At 36.1% G+C, this 20,143-nt stretch overlaps 1 protein-coding gene across 2 annotated transcripts in view; it reads right to left on the reverse strand.

Annotated features, from left to right (window-relative positions):
* Positions 1-20,143, reverse strand: part of TRPS1 (transcriptional repressor GATA binding 1) — a 207,166-nt gene that overhangs the window by 160,285 nt on the left and 26,738 nt on the right. For both annotated transcript variants that reach the window (XM_065895430.1, XM_065895431.1), the window contains exon 4: positions 13,319-13,922. In XM_065895430.1, coding sequence (XP_065751502.1) covers positions 13,319-13,922 — 604 coding nt within the window. The remainder of the gene's footprint in view (positions 1-13,318; positions 13,923-20,143) is intronic.

Below are 20,143 nucleotides of genomic sequence, written 5' to 3' on the forward strand. Positions count from 1 at the left end.
ATCCCCTGCCCCATCTAGCACCACCTATGCAAACCCCAATCCTTTGTGAACCAACCAATAAGCAACCTCTTCCAGGAGGCCTTTCTTTTTTTTTTTTTTTTTTTTTTTTTTTTTGCGGTATGCGGGCCTCTCACTGCCGCAGCCTCTCCCGCCGCGGAGCACAGGCTCCGGACGCGCAGGCGCAGCGGCCACGGCTCACGAGCCCAGCTGCTCCGTGGCATGTGGGATCTTCCCGGACCGGGGCACGAACCCGCGTCCCCTGCATCGGCAGGCGGACTCTCAACCACTGCGCCACCAGGGAAGCCCCAGGAGGCCTTTCTTGATGGCTCAATTAAGAATAGATAATTTCCTCCTCTTAAAAAAATTAAATTTGGGATTAACATATGCACACTACTATATATATATTATATATATGTATATATATATGTAATATATAAAATAGATAACCAACAAGGACCTACTGTATAGCACAGGGAACTTTATTCAATGTTTTATAGAAACCTATAAGGGAAAAGAATCTGAAAAAGAATATATATATATATATATTAATCACTTGCTGTATACCTGAAACTAACACAACATTGTAAATCAACTATACTTCAATAAAAAAATGCTAAAATATTAAATTAAATTAAATACTACAGCTTATTTGTTCCACTCCATGGCACTTGGCACCCCTTTCCTTATACCATAATCATGTTTCTGAACATTATCTGCCAGACTGGTTTACAAATGGTTTAAAGAATCGGTGACCATAGCTTGTCCATGTTGATATCACTCCTAGAATATTCCGTACAAACTAGGTTTTCAATATAAACTCAACTATTAAAGAAAAGTCGGTTCATTTAGAAGTCATTCCAACTCCTCTGTTCCCTATGAGAAATGCCATTTCTTGCTATCCATTAGATATTTTCATCTGAATGTCCTGCAAACTTTGTAGGTGTTAAGACTACCTTATTTAACACTCACAAAAAAGCTCACGCTAGAGTTCTGCTAATGGCACTACCATTCATCAAAAAGCAATTTAGAAAAGTGTGGACTTTGAAGTCAGCCTATATGGACATGGTCTAGCATGACCCAGTCACTTACTAGCTGGGTGACTTTGGGCAAGTGACTTAATATTTCTGAGGCTCTATTTCCTCTGTAAAATGGAATTAAAGATACCCTCCATGGCATGGGGTTACTTGGAAGATTAAATGAGTTATTACAAATAGAAAGGAGAGCCTGGCCCATAGCTGGTGATTATCAAATGTTAGCTATTATTGGTCTCCTTGTCCAGTCATCCAAACTTAAAGCCTCATTCATCATAACCTCCCTCCTCTTGGTCACCCACACATGTCAACTTGGCTAACTCTTGAATATTCTACATCTAGCATATCTGTAAAAATAATCTCTCATTTTCACTATCCTAGTGTAGCCTTTGTTATCAGTCATAGGATAAGGGATTAACCTACTAATTAATCTCCTTTATCCCAATTCTGCCCACCTATCCACCCTCTTCCAAGCCATCCTATGTAAAATGGGATAGATATTAACCTTGTTAAAGGTTTGATCAAGATATCTTTGATCTAAATCCTGTGATGGTTCCCTATTTCCTTCTGAAATAAAAAATTTCAAATAAGCATTTAAGGAAATTCTCCTAACCTATATGTCACGTCTTAGCTATGCAAACTATACTGCATATACCTTTTGCTCAAGCTTTTCCATCATCTATATCTTAAAAATGCCCTCAGCTAAACTCACACTGTCCTCTCTACAGAGCTTGCCTTCCATGCAGTCATATTCACTTGCTGAAAGCTTAGTCTTTTTTTCAAAAATCATCTCAGAAAACTCTACGTATGACAACTGTTTTCAATCACTCAACTGAATGTGATCTGTTCTTCTTTAAACACCCAAAGACCACTGCTCTCCTCTCCTTGTCCCTTTTATGGAAGTCTCACTTTTATTATCATTGTCTGTATACTTAGCTTATCACTTATACATGATTGTATATTACTTGAGGGCAAGAACCCTGATTTACTTATATCCATACTCTTTATAGGATCTTTCATGGTTCCTGAAACAAAGTAGGTGCTAAATTATTATTTATAGGGCAAGAAAAGTTACAGACCAGTACATCAGGGAATGATTCTACAAAGTTATCTTTTGCTTTGGATTTCTATTTCTTTCAAGTCTGAGTCTAGGTTAGTTTGGTTTAACACATGTTGGTTCTTTGAAAATAAATCCTGAACCCAGATGAGTATTAATGTATTTAAATTTAGATACAACCAATTATGCATTCAAATCCCCCAAGCAAATGGGTATATTGTTAAAATTTCATGAACTATAAATACAAATAGTTTCTAGTCTTTGAAAGGACTTTGCATATAGCAGTGAGATGCTTGAAAAAGAAAATGAAAATGGGATTTAGAATGGTTTTCTACACTTCCCTTTAACACCTGAGTTTCATTCTTACCTTACCTTAAACTATGTAAATGACCTTGAGAAAATTAAAATAAATTCAAATAGTTTAATACAGAGTTTGTGTGTGTACCAAGTACTTCATTAAATAGCTGCTGGAGCCAACTTTATGTGATCACCAAAACATATTAACTTTAAGAATCTTTTTGGAGACAGTGAAATCCCTTTACATATTAAATACACATATACATAAATATTAAATATATATATATACATATATATTATATATATATTTACCTTGTAAGACTCATTTCAGTACATTACACTATTTAAATACTCTTTGAATGTCAAGGTGACTAAGGAATGTTTCGATTATAAAAGTGAAATAGATACTTCACTGAATCTATGTTGGTGCTTCAGAAATGTACCTTATTCAAACCTTCATACTAAGTTTTCCCCCATAATAATGTTTAAAGAAAATGTTGGGGGTTCTATTTCTTAGCTACCACTGTGAGGCAATTCTCACCAATAAAATGTTTTACCATTTCCCAAGAGTATACATACACATAGCCTGGTAAAGTGACCAATACTTGACAATAAACTCCACTACTGTGTCACCCCATGGAGGAACCTGATTATAGGGAAGCCAGTTCTAACAATTTAAAATTGCAAGCAAGACAGAATTATTTAGCTACAAGGATATTCAATGCAGCACTATTTACCACAGCAAAAATTGGAAGTAACTTCAATGTCTGACAACAGGAATCAATAATCATCTTTTCTGGTACAACTAGTACAATACATAATGAAATATTATGAAGTCAATAAATGTGATATAGCAGAATAAACACTAATATGAGAAAATGTTTACAATTTATTATAAAGTGAAATTGAAGGCTATTTAATAATAAACACATAAGTCTATGTTTGTATGTGCATGTCTTCGTGTGTGTGTGTGTCTCCAGAAAGGGATAGATTAAAGTGTTGAGTAGTCATTTTCTTCTTTTTTGCTTATGTATATTTTCTAAAATGTATGTAATGAACATATATATTTTAATGGGAAAGAAAATGCCAACAAATACTAATTCGATATCCTTTTCTCTTTTCATAGACTCTTCCACGGGTAAGAAAACGCCAACAAACACTAATTCTATATCCTTTTCTCTTTTCATAGACTCTTCCTAATTTCTTTCTTGTTTTCATCACCAACGCCACCCTAGAGGCCACCTCCTCTCCTGAAACCCACAAGAACTCAGTGGAAATGTGCTCATTTTCATCATGACCACCAATACTTCTAATAATTCACATATGAATAATGAGATATCAACTCTGAAGGAGCACAAAGAATCTAAGATAGGTTTATAGTTTAAGATTTCAGTGGGGCGAAACTGAATTATTCACATCCATTAAATAGAGTTTGAATGATTCACAGCCAATTTTATTTTTATAATTGTAATGAAACAGCTGGGATTAGAGTCTATTCATGGACTCATAAGAAATTTGCACCCCACCTACTAAAATTAGTTTCTGCATCCAAAATTCTGATTTGAACATCTGACTGTGAAAAAAACAGGCAACATTGCTCAATGCCAAGAAACTGAAGAAATAGACTTTAAACATGTCATATTCTCACCAGAATTATTTTATTTCTCATTGTGTAGACTTCCCTTTATCGGCATTCGTAAGTGGCCCCTTAATAGCACGATTCTCTGAAACAAAGGTATTTTCAAAGAATGAGCTTTCTTGTATAAGATAAGCCCCTGTTGATTTTAGACTGTATTGTGACAGTTGTTTATAATTTATGGGTTCTTAGCCATTAGAGGGAAATCTAACTTAGGAACTTGGACATCAAATACATGATATCTCTTTGGACACTAGCATCGCTAAGTCCACAATAGAAGATATTTGTCTTAAAGTTGCCTCGGGTATCAATTCACAGACCTAAATGTTTAAGGTTTTATAGAAAATTTGCTTGGCCCCAGAGTTTGCAACTTTAAAGAGATCTGAGCAATTGTATGCTTCTATCTCCATAATTTTCCAAAGAAGGAAACAGGACATAAGGACTGAGTGACTCATCCAGGGTGGTCACACGGCCAGTTAGTCACAAAGTGAGTCTAGAACACAAAGCCTCTTTTCCTCCAATCCAGTACTCTTTCCACTATATCACAAGGGAAGAGTAAAAAGAAAACTTAAAATATAATTTTACTGGAAAATACAATCCTGTCAAGCCTGAATCACAACCAGAGACACTCCATTAAAGGTGGAACACACCCACCTCTAAACCCAGCTGTAACCTCAAAGGGCTGGGCACACTACTAAAGAATAATTCAGATATATTTTGGACTCTTGAAAAATATTTAAATCATATGTGAATTTGAGGTAAGCTCTAAATTTTGATTTGATTTTTTAAAAAATCCTACATGAGATATATTATCATAGCATAAAGTTTTGAGAGGCATATTAAGTGGATAGTTCATTTGTAGACCATAGACTGCCCATCGCGACAGTCTACATTTTAAAAACCTCCAAATTTCTTTGAATCAGTTATATGATTCAGGCGAAGTAATGGATTTTCCTGAATTATCAAGAAAAGTTTAGGTTGAAAATTCCTGAGATTAAGAAGAATTAGATTAGCCGAACATGTGTATCTTCTAAAATATGACCAACACTGCTTCAACTGTAGCATGCTTTGCAAAACAGATAAGCTTCTAAAAAGTTATAAGTAAATAAAAACATTTTCATTTTTCAAAGTATCAGGGAAGAAATTTTAAAAGTCCCATGCTGAGGTTCTGGGGTTTTTTTTAAAAGCAAATGATTATTTTTAAGTAAAGCAAATAGCTCTCTCAAATGTAATATTTGTAAATGTTTCGATTCCCATATAGAAATCTGACCTAACTTGTGCATATAAATGACATCAGGGCATGTTTTCATAAGTGTCATTAACGGGGTAAGAATGGCCTGAGAGGGCTTCCCTGGTGGCACAGTGGTTAAGAATCCACCTGCCAATGCAGGGGACACGGGTTCAAGCCCTAGCCCGGGAAGATCCCACATGTCACGGTGCAACTAAGCCCGTGCACCACAAGTAATGAGCTTGCACTCTAGAGCCCGCGTGCCACAACTACTGAAGCCATGCACCTAGAGCCCGTGCTCTGCAACAAAAGAAGCCACCGCAATGAGAAGCCCACGCACCGCAACAAAGAGTAGCCCCCGCTCGCTGCAGCTAGAGAAAACCCATGCGCAGCAACGGAGACCCAACACAGCCAAAAATAAATAAATGAATAAAAATAATGGCTTGAGATTCTGTATTTTTCGCCTATAGCAATCACAAACTCAATGTTAATTGAGAAAGTATTCTTTCCCCTGTCTTTTTAACATGTTATTAAGAAATAATAAAGACTATTCTATCTGACATTCTGAAAATCCTATGAAAGAAAAATACTTTCTAACGGAATCAATGTAAATATTTCAGCAACAAATAAAACTAAAGATCATTAAATTCCATATTTTAAAGAGAAAAATCAAGTTCTCTCTTATATTCCCTCAAAGCCCACACTATTACCCCACCACATCCAACACACATCCAATGAAGGCAAAAACTGGGTTGAGAAATTGTGAAGGGTAGTAAAAATATCATCCATGGAGGCAAAAGGAAAACAAGGAAAGAGAGTTCTCCCCTAAAAAAGGTAAGCCTATCTGAGTTGACTGCTTTCCCTTAAGAAACATGACTCAACTCTGCATAAGAACATAGGTCGTACTTGGAAATAAATCCCTCTAGAAAACGAACTGTACTGCACACATAATATAAGGGAAGCATATCATACCACTATCTGGATATTGGATATTTGTCATATTTCATATACATAAGAAATAGCTCTTAAAGATTATCATTTGCTTTTTCCTTGATTATCTGCAGTCATCATTAAATAAGTCAATTCAGTTGAACAGCTCTCCTTAATTACGTATTTCTAGGATATTATTCTCTAAGCATTATTTACGAGTAAATTTATTCTGTACCTTAAAAATGACCCACTTTGATGACAGTGACTTGGACATGGGACACCATTTATTATCAGTCGGATTTTCTCATTTAAATACTATACAGTGTGTTCTGCCTTTTAGAAATATCTCTGTATATCCTTAGTTTTTTCTGATTAATCATGATGTTACAGATAGGTAAATTTCCAGGGCATGAAATGGCTCATCGCTTTCATAATTAATATGCCCAAATTAAATCTTAGAAATTGAGAAACTCTTTTTAAAAAGGCAAGTTAACATGTTTTTACAGGTGCGAGAGCTATTTGATCATCCTAACATGAGAGATGATACCACTCAATTGATCACATCACAAATGTCCTGTACTTACAAAAACAAAACGAAAGTAAGATTCCTTTGCCTTACCCCTAATCACTGATAACAACATAAAAAATTTGCCGTAAGATAAAGTATTGTGGGTTTTTTCCAAAATGACGTCATAACCCCGATTCTGTTTTACTTGTAAATTATAGTTAATTATAAACATCTAAATGAGAATGTTACTTCACCAAAATGAAGGAAATAGGGTTCCTGGAGCCTCACTGAAACTATCCGCATCTCCTTGAACTAGCAGCACAACCACAGGCGGCAGTATCCTACTTGCCAAGCCTCCTTGAGTTTACTGGTAGACCATCTTAGTAATCAATGTCCTTGTCTATAAACACTTAATGAAAGTTCACTAACAGAGTCAAAGGGAAGGGAGAGTAAAAGAATATGACAATGGAAACAATATTCACTTTTTTGGTGGGAGCAAATACCAAACACAGAAATCCAAGGTAAAAATTTTTCCTGGATTTTAGGTAATGAACACTTCTGTTAAATCCACCCATCAGACTGGACTTTGCCAGAAAAATATTAGATTCACATCGAGGCTGTGTAGCTCATGGCTGACACACTTTTGAATCATTCTGCATCTGTGCTCCTGAAACTTGGGCCACCTTCTGTATACTCTTCACTTCCAACATCTAAGAACACTCAACAATAGGGTCCTTCTTGGGCCCTGTTATCTTCTGACTCATGCCGTCCGTGAAAAAAAGGAAGCCAAGCAAAAGATAGTTATACAGGAAATAATTAACAGATACCGTGCTGAAGGATACCATTTCACAGGGACTACAAACTTACAGCCCAATTCACTAAAAGATACATCTGCTTCCCCTGCCTTAGAAACCTGGGCCAGCAGAACTATGCCAGACTTCACAAAAAGCCTAGGCTACAAAAAAAGAAAAAAAAAAATGTGCTTTAAAAAAATACTTTAGCCAGGGGAGTTGACTTAAAAGAAAGAAATCAGAATAACAGAAAATCCCATTAGTCAAACACGTATGTATCAAATTGATTTTAGTAGTGATCTATTGTCAAATATGGTATACCAATATAAAAGATAAATAACCAATAAAGGAAAAAAAAAGCTACTTAGATTTTATTTAATAAAAATTAAAATGGTCATGTTCACTATTAAACATAACTAAGAGGTTGAATAATTGTTATTTTTAAAATGAATTTATTATATATTTGAATTTAAACCGTACCCTTTTCTAATAGGTGACGACAGAAATGCATCTATCTAGGGCAGAAGCACAGAGATATACAAGGATTGTTAATCTCTGGATACAGTAAATGGTTTTTAACATTTTGTTCTTAGGCAAAATAAATATCAGCGGCTACCTAAAGAGAAACTTTACAAACAAGGCCTAAAAACTACTATTTCATAGCTAATGATTAGGGAGGTGTATGCTTCCTATTTTTCCTGGTATAGACTTTTCTCTTTGGTATTCAATATATGCAAATATAAAAAAATTCAAATGGGGTCAGGAAAATGGTTATGTATGTAAACACTATGTTTAGACAACAGTACCTAGATGACAGGTGCTTTTATTTTCATTAAACATGAAGCAAAACAATAAATATCAGACTTTTCACCTGAGATCATCTTTAGTTAAAAAAAAGTTCCTGCGGTCTTCTGTCAATGGTTGTAAAGGCATTCAACACTGTCGCTTGTTTAAACGTCTCTTTGACTGCCAGTGGACTGTCCCCAAAAGAACATTTTTGCATCTCAATAGACTGTCCGGTATCAACAATCTTTAAACTATAAATTTAACGCCGCTGAAGAAAGGGGGAAATAACATCTGCTTTGTACTGTCTTGGTATCACATTTACAAAACGAACAAATAATCATACTACTTTGCACTTATCTAGAACCCTGCATCTGACGATCTCAAATGGCTCGACAAACATTAATTAACTAAGCTGTGCAGCACTCCTGGGAGGATGGCTGGCATCATGATCCCCTCTAGCAGACAAATGAACGGGATCCTGGGAGGCCCTTTCTCTGAGCCAATGGCTCAACTCGGATCTCAACTCCAAGAACCTGAAACGCAACTCCACAGCCCATGGCCAAACATCTCTGCCAAAACCAAGCAGTGCAAAATGTACGTGTTAAAACGGACAAATCCGTAAATAAATTTACACTGAAATCAATCACAAACAGATTTCTTTTTCCCCTAGGTGCCTGTGGAAAGTGGACTGATAACTAGGGCATCTGAACTGGTGGAAGAATTAGAGCCTACAAGTTATCTGACTGTGACGTTCTGTCCTGACATGACATGCAGAAGCTTATTACATAAGTATAGATTTGCCAACTAAACAATTATACTTCTGAGTTTCACTGAAAAACGAAAAAAATGCATGTGATATTGGCAAAATCTTTGTGAAATTTAATAACAGGTGTTTGCTTCCTTTTAATATGGTTATCAGTTAAAAGACATAGCTTTCTGTGTTATAAAATCCAATCTAAAACGTTAATTACAAGAATGAAACCTAGAATTCCTCAACAGGAAATAATAAAACGAACACAGTTTCATCTGCATAAGAAGCTACCAAATAATTAAAAAAATAAATACCTTTGTAAAAATAAAAATTATACAAGAAGCTGATCAGAAAAGAGCACCCGACTACACTGAGTTCTGACTACACTACACTGTTTAGTTTAAAATGAGAAAGGAACATCTATTTGAATATAAAAAACCAATTAACTTTTACTTTTAGCAAGACAGTATTAAAGACGTTAACCTCTTCCTGGAGCCAAATTTAAATGCTGCGTTTTCAAAACATTTTCAGGAGCTTATTCATGTTTTATAAGATCTATTCTAGAAGTTTTAAAAGAGGAATAATTAAACTTTACATATAAACTTGGACTATTTCTAGCAAAGCATCTAAAGGGGCTAATATTTCTTTCTACTCATAAAAAGAAAAAACATGATTTTATAGAAATACTGTTAGTGCACACAAATCCCTGATTTTCATAAATTGCTTTCATAAAGCAATTTACAAGATGAAGCTTATGTTAATGTGCTCCCTGCCATACTCAAAGCACAATGATCAACACAGGTCACATACACAATTTAGAATTTTTTATAACAAGATCAATTCCATACTAGTAACAAGGGAAGTCTAAAGGCATTCACCAAATGAAAATACACATAAATGAGCTGCCACTGAATGTAAAACTAAAAGCCAAACACTGACCTAAGGAAAAAAAAAAAGAAAAAGAAAAGAAAGAAGTGAAGAAAACTAATGAATATTTTGAAACTTGAGCTCTTCTCTGTGATTCTTATATTTCCTTCCTCACTTTGAGTGCAGCAGGATTTCATAACTACAACCAGTTAGAAACGTGTAACAGAAAGACTAATATTCTGAAAGTGATATTTTAATGATGTGCTTTGTGACATGACCCTAACTCCATTCAGCATACTCTTTAAAATGTTTCCATTATTTAGCAACATAGTGTTAAACTATTTTAAATTAACATTTTCTGTTGGACACATTTTCCACACTTAATTCTTGAATATCACTCTGCCCAGCAGTCAAAGATGATAGTCAAGTTTTTACTTTTAGTATTAGAAACTACATGTATAAATGTATTTACATTTGTCCTATTAATGCTTTATTGGATGCTCTAATTAAAAAATCGCTTTTAAAACCTATTTTCCATTTCTTAAATTGCTATTTCAAAACAAACATACCAAACAGCAAGTTAATTTCAAGTTCCATTCTACTATTTAAACTCAAACATGAATATTACATTCTGTAGATATATACTTACACAGACCCCTGTTTTTTCATTTAAAACATGGAAATTGTATGTGCATATTTCACTTGTGTACTTATAAATTTTTACAGGACACCTTTGTTACTAACTAGACCTCTAAAATTACAAAATTAAAGTACTTTGGTTTTGCCTTAGTAAATATGATGGCTATATTCTTTTGGGTTTCCCTTGACTGATGGCAGAGGAAGGAATGAGAAGTATATGTTTGCCATGATAACTTAGCAATACCAATTTCTACCACCAAAGTAGATTTCTTGTCAAATTCACAATCAGAATTCACCAAAATAGAATTCTTGTCAAATTCACAATCAGAATGGGCTCTTAATTCTCTCAAGTATCTTAAAAAGCTGATCAGCAAGACATGCGTAAATTAAAACTTTTAAATTCAGTTAATATACTAAATATTGGGTCGGCCAAAAAGTTCGTTAGATTTTAAGTAAAAATAAAAGCCACATTTTTTCATTTCACCAAGAACTTTACTGAACAGCGTATTCACTAACCAAATGAACATTTTGGCCGACCCAATATTTCACAATAAATCAAATCAGCTATACCTCCTTATCGCAAATGTCCAATAAAATGGGTGATTTCCAAAAGCACTATTCAAATGCAATGAAAATATAAATTTTAAAGATCAAATTTTACTAAAAATCACAGAAGAAAGACCCAGGCCACTTTAAAATACGTCATATATATATATATAGATAGATAGATAGATAGATAGATAGATAGATATATATATATATATATGTATCTATACATATATATATATACATATAGAGAGAGAGAGAGACTTTTTTGTCAGCTCTCAAAATTTAGTAGACAATGGCCTTTAAGTATCACAAATCCTACAGTTAGGAATCTGATATTCAGTGTAGAACACAGTTAAGTAGCCTCTTGCTGAAGATTTCCTACTTCAGCAGCTGATGTGGAGGAACTGAAAAGACAGTTGAAATGATGCAACAGAAAGTTGAAGTCAGGGAATTAAGGAAGTGGAGGAATTGAGAAAAACAATTTTTTTAGAAAAGTATTATGGTCCTCAGGCTGCTTAAAGAATAGAACTGCCCTGCTCAGGTTTTAGATTGCACTGCTTCGTAAATTACTGCTCGTTCCAAATTCTTAGTGTTTACAAACAGTGGCAGAAAAGGTAACATTCCAGAAACAGTCTAGAAGAGTCACACAATTTGGTATCAGATGAAGATGTCATGGATGAAAACAGTTTTAAATGGAAAAAAAAAAAAAGAGTGGGGAGTTCTAGTGATACAGATGTAAGGAAATCAATTCCACCACGCTCTCAAGATGCAACATGAAATTTAAAAATCCTAGGACACGTCATTCCTGCCTTATAACCAGAAACCATAAGAGCCACTTGAGACCAGAAGAGTCCTCATATGCTAAGAAAATGATGAGCATTTACAATGATAAAAATGCATAGTATATGAAAGAAGCTCCCTAAATTGAACACTCACTTGAAAAGCACAGGAACTATTTCTCTTCTTTCCAAAGTTACTTATGATAAACTTGCTCCTTCCGGGCAGGAAGGATTCTTTGTTTCCCAGTGTACAAGGAGGCATCTCCTCTTCTGCATTCAAGCCCTTCTCTTAGCTCCAGGGCATGACTGCGGATGGGAAAGGTAACAACTTTTATAACTAACTGTGCTCCTCCAAGGGGCGTTTCTCAACTCCACTAGAGAAAGCCAGAGAAGCACAGATAAGCCTCAGAGAATCTACACGAAATGAGAGCAGAGTAGCCAAGCCGACATTGGCAAGAGTAATTTTTCTCCCCAGAATACATCCAGAGAGAACTCGGTGGTCTCTAACCCCCAGGTCAAAGCACTGGGCTGGCTGAACTGAACTGTATTTCCTAACCAGCTCTTTTGTAAAGGTTAGCAGGATTCTGATCCTACCTTCCATGAAGGAACAAAGCTTTGAAATCAACCGGAAAGCTCAAAACTTCTCAAAGTCAAGGTGAGATGTTGAAGTGGTAGTGCCTTAGGCAAAAAGCAAGCATCACTCAACTGGGAGCTCCTGAATTTTCACAATCTAAAATATTTCTTAACAATTCACAGTCTACACAGCATGAAGAGAGTGAGCAAGGATCTTATCTTACAGAGCTTTTGTTTAGTTTCTTTTTCACGCAGGACTGTGTCTTTCTCCCTACAGGAGCCCGATAATGTAAAATTCATGGTTCTTTTCTTCAGATGCTCTTCACACCATTCACACTTAAGTCTATCTCATTTTTTCCCTCCTCTTGGCAACGAAACAACAACCACTGTCATTTGTACATAATTACGCTGTGAGTTTTAAAAACACTACATTTCTGTATTAACGTCTCACTGAGGGCTTTGCATTCTTAGTGATTTAAATCTCTACGAATTTCCTCATTAACCATAGACTGTGTCACACCACCTTAAAATTTAAAAGTCATTTCATTATTTTAATGTAACAAACGTGCATCCTTCTGGGATTCCGAGCCTCCCTTCTCCAAAAGCGGCCTCATCGTTTTGCATAATCACCAGGAATGATTAACAAACATTCAATCAGAGCTGAGAGTAGTGACAAACAAGTGACTTCTACCCACTCGATCAAGTATGTGTAGAGTACACACAAACACACGTGAGCTGCTTTCTACCACTTTGGCCTTATTAAGTATACATCCCCAGACAGATACACATCATTTAGTTACACTTGGTAAGTCATGATACTAACTCTAGAGAATGTACGTTCTCCCCATTTTCCCTTCAAGATATAGGAATTATTTTAAAAAATTAAACCTTCCTACCCGTAACAGGGACTGGGATTCATCCTTGGACTTGTTTTCTCCAGATGCAGGATACTGCTGGGTGAGGGCGCCAGCTTTCTCTCCGCCTGCAGGCACCCCCTGCAGGAAGCCCTTGGTCTCCACAGCCAAGCCATAAATAGGGCGCGCCAGGTGGGCAGCCTCTACGTTGGGGCTATCCCTTAAAGTCTTTGTCTGCTCTTGGGGGCCGGACACAGGGGTCAGAAGCCCCAGGCTTGCTTGAGTATAGGATGGACTGCCCCGTAGGATGTCCGCCCCTCTCCAAGTCACGTTGCGAAGGTCATCGCTTGAACTCTCAGCCCAAGCTTTTTCTTTCAGCCCATCCTTCTCTTCTAGTTTCTCCCTCTTCACCACACTCTCAGCAACCGTCTCTCCCATTTTAGAGTCTGGATTGAGCAGACTGTAGACCTTGAGGTCAATCTTGGGCTCCTCCTTGATGGTGGATACGGCATGCCCGTCCTCTTCGCCGTTGGCTGTAGTGCTGTCCTGTTCCTGGCAGTGAACAGTGTTGAAGTGCTCCAGTAGTGACTGAGTCTCGGCAGCTGTAAAACTGCATTGACGGCATTTGTAGCAGCTGTGTGCTCTCCTGCAGAAGAAGAAAACCATTACTCGAAATCTACCATTCAGAAGGGCTTTAAAAAAATAGTCTTCAAGCACCTGAATTTTATCTCCTGTAATGTAATAGGTAGAATGCAATACAATATTCTCAATACCCAGAAACTGGCATCTTCCGTTCTAGGTAAGGAAGGCAATATTCCCGTTTGTTATATTAGCAATAACAGGTGTCTGCACACACAGACACACTTATGCGCACACACTCCAGACGAGTCACATTTAAAACTGGTTGGTTTGCTTTATTATTAAAGGACCTGCTCTGTTCATTTTACTGTGACTGGATAATCATCAATTCTATATTATTTAATAGATATTCATAAATTTTTACACCTGATTTCATCAATGGACTTTTCTCTTTCCACTTATTTAAACTAAACTGGGATATTTTTCACTATAAATATATATACATTGCTAGTGCTGAAGTGCTCTATACAGCTTTTACATATATTAAAATCAATTCTACCGAACTGATTACAATGTTCTTTTCTACCATAAAATTTAAATCCATTTAATCAATGAAATGTGGTTGACTGAGCTACATAATCTAGTAAATAAAATATACCAGAAGCTCAAGTTTTTTAAGACAAATTTTTTCTATCTGTAAGGACTTATGAACATTGAACAAATTGAATGTCTATTGGGTACCAAGCAGCATGACAGGCGCTGTACAGATATATTCATTAAAAGAGTATGTGTGAATGTATGTTTATGTGTGTGTTTTCTTTTTATAAGGCATAAAACAAGGAGACCTTACTGTTGGATTTCATAGCATCTCCTGCTGTTAAAGACAGAACGGTAACTGTTAAATTAAGAAAAATGTTTGATTAACAAAGAAGAACAGAGGCACTGTATCCTAAAGGGCATACTGGAAAGGTACACAAATAACTGGGAATAAGGCATACATTCTTTAACTGTAAAAACCTTGTATGGCTTTCTAATTAAATAACCACATGAAACACTTGCTACTCCACGATATAATGTGTTAGGAGTTACAACTTAAAATAACAAAATACGTTTTGAGACCTGTTACTTAAAGCTACTGCACGGGCCTCCCTGGTGGCGCAGTGGTTGGGAGTCCGCCTGCCGATGCAGGGGACACGGGTTCGTGCCCTGGTCCGGAAGATCCCACATGTCGTGGAGCGGCTGGGCCCGTGAGCCACGGCCGCTGAGCCTGCGCGTCCGGAGCCTCTGCTCCGCAACGGGAGAGGCCACAGCAGTGGGAAGCCCGCGTACCGCAAAAAAAAAGAGAAGAAGTGCAAGACTCTAGAGTACCACATGACAAAATTATTTTAAAACAGAAGACTCATAGTTTTATTGGAGAAGCAATTTAGTTCACTTAAAAGTAAGACTCTAGAACCAGAATGCCTAAGTTTCAAGCTTGGCTCTGTATTTTACTATATATGTGACTTTGGATAATTTACTGAACCTGCCTCAATTTCCTCACCTGCAAAATGAAAATAATAGTGCATCTAGTATGAGTTAACCAATATAAATCCTAAAATTAGATAAAGCCCCCCTTCTGTGTGAATCTGCATTCTTCACTCTATTCAAAGGCGCTAAAACTTACCAACTGGCATTTTGGTATCATTCTTTTCCACTCCCCCAGGTACCTTAACCATGACAGGCATCTTTCTTAAACCATGTTTATTTCCTAGCAGATCCTTTGTTTTAAGACATTACCAGGTAGAATATATTTTTTGCCTTTTCTGCTTCACCTAGTGGTATTCAATGGCCTGAAAGGTGGAGCAGTTTAGCAGTTAATTGTCAAGCCTTACTCTTTTTTCAATAATAGTAGTCAGACCCATAATCTTAAAATTCTGAATAACAAAGACAGAAAGGGCATTACCTGTGTTTTCCTGAAGTCTTCAGAGGTAGGGATGCTTTGTAAATGTATTCAGGAGGGTGGTTTAGAACCATAATATATCTAGTAATATATCTCAGTAACTAAGATTATGTGCCTTCAATATCTACTTACTCTGCAATCTAGAAATGTCCTTGAGACAACCTATTCCTTCACCATAAAAAGACGAATACATCCAACCTTTAACTGGTATGTGACTGACATGTCCTCCTAAATATACAAGGAGTTCTGGGTGTGTCCTGTCTAGGCAATGAATTCATCGCAATGTATCACTCTTGACACAAGGTGTCTGGGAGCTTCTAGGTTTTCTAGTTTCAAGTTCCTGTCCCAACGGACAACTCTCTGCCTCCTTACAGGTCTCGGCAAGAGCTGTTCAGATCTGCCCACAGAGGAGCTCTTATTCTGAATGATCAAGGCAAAACCTTCCGTGATGCAGGTGCTGGAGGACTGTCCAAATGCGGAGGACGGTGAGGCTGGGTGTAAAGCAGAAAGGAGACAGAAACTGCAGAGATAAGTTTTCAGTGAGAACCGGGTTTTACATTGAAAAGAAAAACACATACTAACAGGAAGGATATTAAAACGAGCTGGCAATAACAAGCTCAACGCACACACGTTTTCTTTTGAAGACTTCAAAGCACTCACACATATGTGATCTCACATTCCACTGAGGTATAAAGCCCATTTTATAGATAAGTAAAATGAAGAAAGTGCCTTGTCCATTTAGTCTACATCAAGTCAAGAATACAGGGCTTCTACCTTCCAGACTGATGTTCTATTTTTCTATCCTCGGTTGCCTGAATTTTTAACTTTATACAAAAATAAATAAAATTACTGACAATACTGACAATGAAAAATGAGGGCTAAAAATTGAAAACATGAGGGGAAGGGAAAGGTCTTCTAACTGACAGAAGTGAGACTGACTACAGCAATGGTTTGCAAAACGGGCTGCAAGCAGTGCTGCAACTGAAGGAGTTTCTTAGCAATACAGATTCCAAGGCCTCTCAGTTGCCCTACTGAAGATCTGAATATCCTGGACATAACCTGAGAATCTGAATTTTTAGTAAGGTCTTCAGGGGACACCCATGCAGGGACCAGTCACAAACTGCATTAGTAGATATATCCTGGTTCAAAACAACTGAATGAACACACTCAAGACATCCTCTACCACCTGTGACTCTAATAAAACACAGGTAATGCCCTTACTATCTTTGTTATTCAGAATCATAAGATTCTGAGTGTGACTCCTATTCATGAAAAGAGAGTAAAGCTTGACAATTAAGCAGTAAACTGCTAAACTGCTCCATCTTTCAGGCCACTGAACACCCTGAGGTGAAGCAGAAAAGGCAATTTGCTGCATAATACTCTGGAGAACTGAAGGACTTCTTTCTCCATATAACAGTCATCAAATAAATGATAGGAAATATATTAAAAAGACAACATCACTGTACTTTCAAAAGCTGGGAGCAACATGAACTTTTCAATCACCTATGCTAACATCTAGAGCGGTGCTTCTTAAACCCTAACATGCAGAAGAATCATCTGGGAATCTTGTTAAAACTCATTTTCTGATTCTGGAAATCTGGGGTGGTACCCAATAGTCTCTATTTCTTACAAAATCCCAGATGATGCTGACGCTGTTGGTTCCCAGACCACACCTTAAATAGCAAAAGTCACGAAGCCATGGTCAGAAATACACCGATGAGTGTTAGATTGGAATGAACTCTCAATATATATACTCAGTACTTGACAGAACATTCCCAAATGAATTCTTTACGATGAGCAACATCATCTTCCCCTCTTAAAGCACATACTCCCACCTCTGAAAGTCAACCCTAACAGCTTCATCAACTAAAACTATAAACATGACATTGTCGAGCATAATCCGCAAATGGTCATTCATCTTCTTTATTCCACTGTTTGGGGATCATCTTTTAGTATTCTTTAGTTCTAGGCCATTTATATATATTATTCTACAACAATCACACATAGTACCTATTTCCATCCCTACTTCATACCATAAGAATGTGAAGCACAGACAAGTCAATTCATAAAATAATACGGAGTGCATGATGCAGTATTCTAGCTCGTGTCCCTAGTTATTCTTGCATGTATGCTGTTTGGTAGTTGATGCAATACTACTAGCTTGTTCAGGAATTACTTCCTGAAAGATTTGGGTATATTTCTGACTTGTGTCACTCTCAACAATAACTGAAAAGCCCTTCAACTTAATGCCATGTCCCCCCAAAATAAAAAGATTATTTTAATGCCTAGTATAAGAAACACTACTGAAGAATAAAAGTTTAGTCATTGAGAAACTACATTAGTTTGGACTCTGCTCTAACCTACTGAATACATTTCATTTTATCAACATTAATATGAAAACCTCAAAAGGTTCAGGGAGTTTTCTCTTCATTTTTCAAGACCCATCTTAACTACCTTCTCATCCATAAAGACTTCCCAAATGACTCAAACCCAAGGGTAAACCTACCATCCTCTGAGCTACTCTGAAACTCTGTCATCCAAAGGATTTTTTTCACATTGCGTTTTATTAAAATGAATGGCCTTTGATATAAGTGATGGCATAAAAAGATTTATTTCATCATTTAAAAAGCTCTCATTTACCAAATAATCATGTATGTCTTACTTTACAGTTATATTGTAATTGCCTTAAAATCAAGATCAAAGCCCACACATCTCTATATATCCCTTCCAGCTCCACCCAGAACATCCAGACAGTCAGTAAATATCTACTTAATAACCAAAGGAATGAACCACCACAGCTCTGGTAATGCTAGACTTAATAGGTAAAGTCATAAAGCAGCAGAGAAATATTAAGAAGTACATAGATATTTTGCAGATGGTATATTTTGAATGGTTCTCTGAATAAACTCTTCATTATTTAAAAACTCCTAGAACTTCTAGCCACATGAAGCTCAACTAATTTAAAAGACACTGCAAATATATTTGCATTAATTTAAATTCTATACTCTGCTGCCAACTGGATAGCAAACATTCTCTTCATGCTACCTGAGGAAAAAAGATGTCAGTCTGTAGATCTCCCTACCATTTTCGGTGCCAGATAAAATACAGGATGCCCAGTTAAATGTGAATTTCAGATAATAAACAAATAATATTTTAGTGTAAGTATGTCCCATACAATGTTTGGGACACACTTACATAAAATCTCAATTTTTCCAGTGCAAAGCTTTAGACAATGAACACAATCAACTTTGATAAAAGAGATAATCATCTTTTGCCTCCAGAAAAAACTACATCAAGCTGCATAAAAAAACCAAATTGTACTTAATTCAAGTGACTTAAAATTTCTTTGAGAAAAGATGTTTTATTCCTTATTCTACTTGACAGAATTTTCACGTGCTATAAAAAAGCATTTATTTCAGATCCATGCATATTTCAATACCTTTTATCCTAGCAGTAGCATTTTATTCATTAGCAGAGATTAAAAATTATTTTCATAATTCATAAAGAACTGAGGTTTTCTAGATTCTAGAAAAAAATCAGTTAAAAGGTGCTAGTCTTTTGCTCTACTCTGATAATATTTCTGTATTTCGATTTTCATAACAAACAGCTCACGGTATTTGTGGAGTCAGCTCTAAACAATGCTTTGTTTTTTTCCTTTTAATGTTAACTTCCAGAGATTTATGCCATAACTTAAAAAGCTCTCCTTCACCGAATAACTGTATTTCACTTTCAATAGTTTTAACCATAGTTTTTCTTCTTCAATGACTAAATGGACATCAAAGTAAATGAATAAATTATAAATACTAATCAATTAAGACTTCAAAGGTATTTTTTGGTAATTATGGAAAAAAATACCTACAGATAAATTGTCACAAAGGAAGAGTAAATGAAGTGATTTAATTTAAATATAGCTCAGTATATGTGACAACTAATTAGTCATTTTTTGTGTCATAAGAGTCTACAGGTGTGGCACTTGAGGTCACTGCCACTGTTGAATGTTGGAATGAAAAGCATCTGAAGAGAGTAGTTGAGGGACAAAAACAGAAAAGGAATTACAGATGTATAGGTGGGTAACCGATAATCAACTTCTAAAAGCTGAAAATTTAATATTCAGCCTTAGTCAAGTGCAAAGGAGTAGTCTACAAAATATAATCTAAGGAAAATTGAAATTCTGAATGAATAAGATTCCATTCAATCCACTCATCTTGTATTTTTATACTGAAATAATCTGATGAGTATTTACTTATTTGGAATAACTGGGTTCTTTTAGAAGGGTGTGGGGTGATTCCACCTTCACGTGGTAGAAGAAAACACAACTAATGTCTTAGCTGAAAAATCTCAATTTATGA

This window comes from Phocoena phocoena, chromosome 17 (genome assembly GCF_963924675.1).
Source record: "Phocoena phocoena chromosome 17, mPhoPho1.1, whole genome shotgun sequence".
Classification (NCBI taxonomy): Eukaryota; Metazoa; Chordata; class Mammalia; order Artiodactyla; family Phocoenidae; genus Phocoena; species Phocoena phocoena.